At 37.8% G+C, this 9193-nt stretch overlaps 1 protein-coding gene across 1 annotated transcript in view; it reads right to left on the bottom strand.

Moving 5' to 3' along the window:
* Invs (inversin) overlaps positions 1-9193 on the bottom strand; it is a 192682-nt gene that overhangs the window by 41766 nt on the left and 141723 nt on the right. Inside the window, exons 9-11 of the mRNA XM_023705477.1 lie at positions 7870-8025; positions 6864-7093; positions 4534-4640 (exon numbers count right to left, since the gene is read on the bottom strand). Of these exons, the coding sequence (XP_023561245.1) occupies positions 4534-4640; positions 6864-7093; positions 7870-8025 (493 nt within the window). The remainder of the gene's footprint in view (positions 1-4533; positions 4641-6863; positions 7094-7869; positions 8026-9193) is intronic.

The raw sequence follows: 9193 nt of genomic DNA, 5'->3' as shown, positions 1-9193 counted from the left end.
TCCCAAGAGCTGGGATTACAGGCGCGTGCCACCATGCCCAGTCTCCACTGCCATCTCAGCTCTCCCCAGAGGCAGGGCTGGCACGGCAGGTCTGGGGATCGAACCCCCGGCCCCTTCGCCTGCTTGCAGATGCTTTAATCTGCTGAGCTATTCGGCTAGCCCTATGACTGTACTTTCAATAATGGAAAATATTATTATAGTCATTAAACCACACTGTAGTAATGGTGACCTGACTTGCAGAGGTCATTAAGTTCAACCCTTTTGTTTTTATAAGTGATATAAGTAGATTCAGTACGGTTGAGGACCTTGCTGATAATTATGTAGCTCCTTTCTACAGAACCCAGGCCACACTTAGTAGTCACACTGACTCTCAGTTCAATAATCCTTCCCACAGGACCTTTATCAATTATTTAGTATAACTTTCTCCTGGAATGAAACTGCTTCTAAAACGAGTGTTCAAGATGGGCCTGGTGACACATGCCTGTAATCTCAGTACTCCGGAGGCTGAAGCAGGAGGATTGCTGTGACTTCAAGGCCAGCCTGGACCACTTTGTGAGACCATGTCTCAAAAACAAACAAGAAAACCAAAGCACACAAAATTTTTGCTAGCTATTCCTTGAGAGAACCAATCTAAAATAAAGAACTCAAAAAATTAGACACCCAAAATAAAAGACCTAATCAAAAAACTGAAATGGACAGACACTTCTCAGGAGAAGTACAGACAGACAATAAATACATGAAAAATGTTTGATATCTCTAGCCATTAGAGATGTGCAAATTAAAACAACTCTGAGATCCCATCATACTTCAAAACGAATGGCTATTATAAAGGAAACAAATAATAAGAAATGTTCACAAGCTGTGGGGAAAAAAGAACTGTTCTACAACGCTGGTGGGAATGTACACTTGTACCAACATTATGGAAATCAATATGGAGAGTCCTGAAAAGAACTAAAACTTGAAATTCCTTTCAACCCATCTATTTGCTGTCTAGGTATCTTCCTATAAAATTTAAAGAAATAATATTCCAGGGGTACATGAATACCCATGTTTATAGTAGCACAATTCAGAATAATTAAGTTCAGGAAGTAGCCAATATATGCATCAAAAGATGAATGAATAAAGAAAATGTATTTGTACATAATGGAGCACTACTCTGCCACAAAGCTGGATAAAATCTGGGTCATTTATAGGAGAAACTAATGCATCTATAAGTGAAATAAATCAAGCAGACAAGGTTAAATACAACGTGGTTTCTCTTATATAAGAAACCTGAAACACAGAGAGCAAAATAAAAGATAGATAATAGGAGATGGAGACAGAACTTCTGCAGAAGGGAAGGGGACTAACGGATGAAGGCAGGGAGGGAAGGGCAACAGGACAAAAAGAAGACGCGTTATGCACATGCACCAACTCCCCACAAGCAATGTGACTATTATGCTAACAGATGTGTACAGGTGAGGTGCTCCTCGCTTACCGATGTAGTTGCAGTCCCGTGACCGGGCTGTTGCATGAATTGGACTCTAAATGAGGAAGTGTATGTGGTACGTGCAGTACAATGTTCAGAACAAAGAAATGGCCAAAAGGAACTCTGACGTCTATCTTCATAACTTTACTATGCAGCTCTGGAATGCATAACAGAACATAAGACTGCAGTCCTGTACTGTCCGGTACAATCAGCCCAAATGACAGTACTATGGAAACACTGTACCGTATGAAAAAAAAAAAAGATACCGAGGCTCTGTAAACAAATGTACAGAACTGAATAATAAAAGGACAGGTAGCAAGTCTGAGCAGCATAACCATAAACAGCACACCGCAGCCCTGCCTCCAAACAGTTGTTAAACAGGTAGTTCATTGAATGAGAATATCTGTACTAATAAAATTGAAAAAAATGCAAGTTTTCCATAATTAATAGGTAGTATTCTCCACATAGACTATAAAGACAATAATCAATATTTGGTTTAAGAAACATAGGACCGGACAAATAGCTCAGTGGATTAAAGCACCTGCAAGCAGGCACAGGGGCCAGGGGCTCGATCCCTGGGCCTATTGTGCCAGCCCTGCCCCTGAGGCACACTGAGTGGGCAACTGAAACTGGGCATGGTGGCATGTGCCTGTAATCCCAGCTTTTGGGAGGCTGTAAACAGGCAGATCACTACGAGTCTAATCTAACAGTGAGACCCTGAACATCCTGTAGGCCCTTCCCTAAAATTAAAAAAAAAAAAAGAAAGAAAGAAAGAAAAAGAAACATAAAGGTCAAATTATACCTTTATTTTGAAATATGATCAAAGGAAGTAACGTGTAACGTGTAGCATGCCCTAAAGAATGTGAGCCTGGGAGTTAGGAGGCCTGTGTGACCCTGGGAATGCTTTAACTTCTCTAAGCATCTGCCTCCTCATCTGTAAAACCAGAACAAGGCAGAGGGGAGAACTAGATTTCTTAGGCCACTTTTGGATGAATTTGCATCTTAAAAAGTTTTATCATGAAAAAATTATATTTTATCATGAGAAATTTTAAGCATAAGCATAGAAAATATAGTAATCCTCTAAACACTTCTCAAATTTAATAATCAGAAAGATTTTTTTAAAAGTATATTCACATTTTCTGATTTCTTCGTTTTTGTTTTTGCTGAAAGAGCAAATCTTGGAATTCCTACCATTTTATCGCTATACATTTCAGTATTAATCTAAAAGTAAAAGTAATTCCTTAGTAAATTAATACCATTGTACAACCATATTTCTCCAGTTTTACTAAGAAATGTGTTTTATTCAGTTCATTTATTCAAATTAGGATTTTCAGTCAATTTTTTATTTAAAGAGGAAAAATGCAAATACCTAGCAAAATTTTAAGACTGAAAGAAAAAAAAAGAAATTGAAAAGGAAAAAAAAAATTTAAGATTGAAGTCTGTTCATGTTATTACTGCCCAATCTACCTTCATCCCAGATTCAATTTAGAAATGTTCGAGTACTGTGAATATTCCCATCAGCGTTAGAGTGTAGCTGTTAGAGAGTTATTGACCGAAAGGCAGCCGGGGTTGGCAAAAATTATGTCTCTACCGTGTCCATCAACGGCTTAGTGTCACTGCATTAGAAGTAAAAATTAGCACTACGTTGATGGTAACCAGCCAAGAAACAATGTAGATAAAGACAAGGGATAAGACGCAATTGGACTTGCCACGTGGGAACGGTCTGATGGGCTCAGCAGAATGACTAAAGCAGAATGTCGATAAACATAAAAGGTAGGGCCAAGTTCTGACATCTACACATCAAGGCGCACTGCTGACGGAACATTAAAAGAGACTGGGCCACCATCTCTTTATCTGCATACTGGCAAATACAGTGAGGAGGATTTTTCCCTTGGTTTTGTGGGCTGAAATTAACATATGCTTGTTCCAGGTGGCAGGAAGCACCTTAATTCGTGCAGTGACTTAAGTTTGAAATTCCAAGCTTAGCATATAAATGAGAAGTGAATTATAAAAGAAAAAAATTTATTTTACAAAAAAAAATCAGTCAAATACAAAAACTGTTATCAAATAGAATATGATTATCGAATAAGATTTTATAAAAATAAGTATCATTAATGTTTAGGATTCTTTTTTTGAAAAGAGCTTCAAAGAGAGACATGCTTAGTTCTCACCAATGAGAACAGGTTCTGAGGTGAGAAAAGAACTGGTTGCCTAGAAAAGCCCCTCTTTCTCTATTAAGTTCCACCTGCTAACAGAACAAGGAAGTGGGGTGGCTAAGAGGAGGGGGATGATGTCTTAACAGGGGTCACTGTAGCTGGAGCATCTGCAAGCAGTGACAACTACAACTACCACACACACCTAGCTGGATGAGAGCTCAAGTATGAGGCTTTGATCAGAAATTTAGCTGTTACTTCCATATTACCAGAATGTCCTCAAACCCAAGACCAGCACTGCTTAGACTTCACATCATGTGTGATTCTTTTTATTGGGTTGGGATCTTTGGATAACAACTTCAGCATAATTCTATGGACCTTCCATTATTTCAAGAAAGGTGTATTTATAGACTTAAGTGCTGAGTTTACATCTTAGTTTTTCCATGTTGTCATGGTATATAGTGGCACCATTTGGTCTACAGACAGTATCCTCTCCATCAAGAGAACTCCTTTGAGGGCTCGCCAGATAGCTCAGTGGGGGCTGGAGGTTTGATTGATCCCCCAGCCTGCCATACCAGTCCCGCCCCACCCCCAGGGTGTGCTGAGATGACCAATGAGGCTACGCGTGGTGCTGCCCTCCTGTAACCCCAGCGCTTAGGAGGCTGAAAAACAGGTAGGATCACTATGAGTCTGTGTAGTGAGACCCTATAGGCTCTGTATTAAATACATACAAAAAAAGCAGAGAACTTTTCTGCCTTTGTATTTCTGGTTTAAGACTTGGCAAGTGTTTTGTTTCCTTACAGGTATATTTATTATTTCTGAGCCAATAACTAAACATAAGATCATTTTAATGTAGCAGAAAGGATGTGAGATAAACAAAAGTATGTTTACAACTTTTCATCAGTGGCCTACCTTTCTTCATTGTTTTCCATCTGATTAGGAAAAGCAGCAAAGTCTAGCAACAGTTTAATGGCATCAAGGTATCCGTTGTTACAGGACCAGTGCAGAGCTGTTCTTCCCTATAAATATGACAGAAAATCAGGCACATCTGGAGTAAGTATATCTGGACATACGGCTATTTATGCTAATTCAAAAATATAAATGATTCTTCCCCAAACTGCTTAATTATCAAAATGGATGATACCAAGTATAATGTGAAGAACAGAGATCACATCTCCACCAAGTGTTCCTAATGTTAATTAGGCCAGGAGTCAATACCACTTCTGTGATATTCCAACCAGTAATGCAAAATGTGAACCTAATTACAAGAAAACATAAGACAAAGCCAAACTGAGTCAAATTCAGTGCATAAATGACCTACATTCTCACAACATTACAATGTCACCAAAGATACAGAAAATACTATGATGCATTGCTAGAGATAGACTGAATACTATTAAAAGTGACAAAGGAAAATGTCACAACTCTAAATCTGTACACATCCAGTCACACCTGCTTCTAAATATATTGGGCAACATTTGATGAAATTAAAGGGGAGATAGTAAAATCTATAATCATAGCAGGAGACTGTAACCTGTTGTTTCTGTTAGTTTAAATGAAACATTGACAAAAAATACTAAAGATATGCAAAACCTAAGCTACACAAATTCAAAGATTTGCTTAAGTAACATATGCAACATTATTCACAATATATACTTATTTATATTGTATATGTAAAACATTTATATATAAAAGGTTTATATAGATGTATATAAAAATAAATATATAAAATCTATCTATCTGTCCATCTGTCTGTCCGTCTGTCTTTCTGTTTGTCTACTGATAATTCTATTCAACCTTCCATTGGAGGATCTAACTTGTTCAATAAAGTAAGAGAAAGAAAACGTATAAGGATTGGAAATGAAATAAAAATATCATTCACACACAGTAAGATTATTTACACAGATACTCCAAATTACTGTACAAGAATCTAATAGAACTGGGTATTAGCTTAATATACTATTAAAGGAAGAAACTGGTAGCTTGGTAATATAGAACAGGTAGGATAAATTATAAAAAGCATTTCTTTTTATTATATTTTACATATAGAAACAATACAAACTTACTAAATGAGTTAATAATCTATTTTTTGACTTAGAAAACAATTTATGCTATATTTTTAAAGAGTTAAAATAAGCTAGCCCTACAAAATTCAAAATTTGCTAAACTGAGAGAAACTGATACTTTATTACATAGCTAGAGGAAGTATAGATTAATAAATATTTCTTAGAACTCACTTTGGCAGTATATATCATAACCTGATCATATTATATGCCTTTTATTGCTTTGATTCAGTAATTTCACTGAGAAGGAATTATTCTAAGAAAATAATCCAGAGCCAGTGAGATAGCTTGGTGGACTAAGTGCCTGCTTAGGCAAGTGCAGGGGCCAGTGCTTGATCCCTGGCACCACATGCAGCCCTGCCCCACCCCGAGGCATGCTGAGCCAGCGATCAAGTCCAGACGTTGTGGTGCATGCCTGTAACCACAGGATTACTACGAGTCTGAGCTGCATAGTGAGACGCAGCACAAAATACAACAAACACACAAATAAAAAACTAAGAGAATAATCCAAAAAAAGGTTAAATGCACAAAGAAGATTCTTGCAACATTATAACCATGGAAAAACAAAAGGTTCTGAGATAGGAGGCTTCTTTTTTAACTATGAAGTCTGGGCTAAAGACACACCTACATTCTGACCTTCCAGTCCCAGATGTCATGTTTGGGTAATTATTGACATATTTAGAGTAAATATGAATTTTAATTTTATTGTAAAATGGAGTAATAATCATAACTATTTTATAGGGTTGTTCTAAGGATCGAATGTGCTACATAAAGCTCCTAGAATTTTGCAACGTTAAGCATTCATGACCATGAAAAAAATTGTGTATCAAGTGATAAAATGTCGGCAATAACTTTAGGTCGACAAAAGAGTGTAAAATCATAAATGTAAAATTATACAATGATATTTATATACATAGATCATCTATTTTTTTTACAAAAGTCATAAAATTAAGGTATGAAATTATTCTCAGTTTATTCTGCGACCATGTTAAATTATATATAGTTACAGATGATTAGAAGAGAACATGGACAAATTAAAATCATAATTACCAAATGGATTTGTGAGTGATCTCTTCATTTGGTAAACTGCTGACTGTTATTTTATTTAATTTTACAACAAAGAAGAAATAATATAAACGCTTCATAGCAAATAATATAATAAAGACCTAGGATTTCTACCTCTTTGTCTTGAATGTTAGGGTCTGCATTATTTTCCATGAGCACAGCCATGCAGTTGATATATCCCCCATATGCAGCACACTGCAGAGGGGTTCTTCCTGCATAATCTTGTACATTTGGATTGATTTTATTTTCTATCAAAATCTGGCAAACATCAGCATTTCCTCCCAGGGCTGCCCAGTGTAGAAGTGAGTGTCCGTCTTGGTCAACTAGATCTACTCTTGCTCCACCTGAAAAGAAAAAAAAGTATAATTAAAATATTAATGTTGGGCTGGGGAGATAGCTTGGCGGTCTAAGCCACCTAACTGTCTAGCTAGCGCAAGGATCCGGGTTTGATCCTGGGCACTGCATGCCGTGCTGGGCCATCCCTGAAACCTGGCATGGTGGTGCACGCCTGTAATCCCACCAGTACGGAGGCTGACACAGGAGGATCACTACGAGTCTGAGTGGTGTAGTGAGACCCTGTATGAAATAAATTTTTGAAAAATGTATAATAGGCCTAGTAGGGCTGGGGATGTAGCTCAGGGGTAGAGTGCTTGCCTAGCATATGTGAGGCCCTAGGTTTCATCCCCAGAACCTGAAAATAATAATAAGAAAAAAGGTTGCTTCACTCTCATTAAAATGCGTGCAAGTTATGCAACCGGCCTGTATACTGCTTAGGGTAGGAATGGGTCCCATAGCACATGCCTTTGAGGATCTGCTAGTGAAAGACTTTTCCAAAACTAAACAACTCCTAGCAGAGGCGGGGCTCCAGATAGATCTGGAATTTCCTGGTGTCGGGTTGGGCATTTCTCCTTTCATCCTTCTATCCCAGTGGATCTCTGCTGTGCAGAGCTTTCTTTCAAGCTGCACATGCGAACATTCTTTTTTTTTTTTTTTTTTTTCTTGTGGAACCAGAGATTGAACTCAGGCCCTTGTGCTTGCCAGGGAAGTACTTACTCTACTGAGCCATCTCCCTGGCCCTATATTATGTGAGGATTTAATGGAAGTACTCATATTAACCAACCTTTAATAAGTGTCTGAATCACATCTTTGTGTCCCATCTCACAAGCTCGAAAAAGTGGAGTATGTTTCATGACATCAGTAGCATCTACTTGAGCATCATTTTCCAATAATAACTTCACAGTGCTGACGTGGCCGGAAAGGGCAGCAGCATGCAAAGCTAGAGAGGAAGCAGAAGAGAGTGATACCCTCTTGAACAACTTTAACAAATGCAACCAAAATCTTAAGGATTCTCTAGTTTATTTTTTACTGTTATAGATTTCTAACTTCTTCCTATTCATGTGTATTACTCATACTTCCCCTCTTCTCTTCTACCTTGCTTTTCTCTTTGTTTTATCCCTTTCCATCCTGTTGGTCTGAAATTGTATCCTATTCTCAGATACTAGTTTATTAAAATCTTTTCTCTTTTAGGAGAGTAAAAGCACAAAAAATGACAAAGAGAAAAGATTTACATGATGTAGGCAATTCTCTCCCTCAATGAACACATGTCTCCAAGGGGCCATATGACTATGTATACCAACCCCACCATTCTTTCAACTGGTTATATGTGCTAGTCCTTTGGTCAGTCTGCGTACCTGTCTTACTGAATGCACATACACCTCACTGCATTGAGTATATTTTTCATATAGCATGGCTTCAAATGCAAGCCACTTTCTCTGAACTCAATTTACCTTTTTTTTGGTGGTACCAAGGATCGAACTCAGGACTTTCTAGACTCAATTTAAAAAAAAAAATCAACTATTTTCAACATTGGCAAAAACTTGAGACATTATATATTATCTCCTCTCTGGTCCCTTCTAAGAAGTTTTAAAGAATAATTTTGCTATGTTTGTTTAATGTTATACTCGCCCCTTCCTGCTACTCCAATGTAATGCCCGACTTACACTGCTCCTCTTTAGGTTTGAATTGGCCCATTTCAATGGCTCAGAGGATTGTATAGACTATTTCTAGGCATTATGACTCTAATTCCCAGAATAGTATCTCCTTCGTGAGGGGTAATCCACAAGCAAATGTGCAATGCCTGTAAGAATGTAGACTTTTGGGTTGGGTACTATTACAATCCCGGGAACAAAACAGATAAGGCTATATTCTAGAAAGGGAAGCAAAGCAAAGCAAAATAAACAACAAAGAAAAACTCCTGTGTGATCATTAATTGTGAAATGTCAACCTGATGTTAGTAAGAACCCTTTGGCTGATTAGTAAAGCATTAGGTGCGTCTCGGGATGGGTGACACATAGGCCCCGAACTGAGGAAGGAAGCCCCCCGCCCCCTTGTGGGTGGCACTGATGAATAGGCTTGTATCTTGGATGGAATAAAAAGGGAAAGAA

This window comes from Octodon degus, unplaced genomic scaffold, assembly GCF_000260255.1.
Source record: "Octodon degus isolate 3935 unplaced genomic scaffold, OctDeg1.0 scaffold00221, whole genome shotgun sequence".
Classification (NCBI taxonomy): Eukaryota; Metazoa; Chordata; class Mammalia; order Rodentia; family Octodontidae; genus Octodon; species Octodon degus.
Note: the sequence above shows the minus strand (reverse complement) of the source record. Positions and strands in the feature narration are given on the sequence as shown.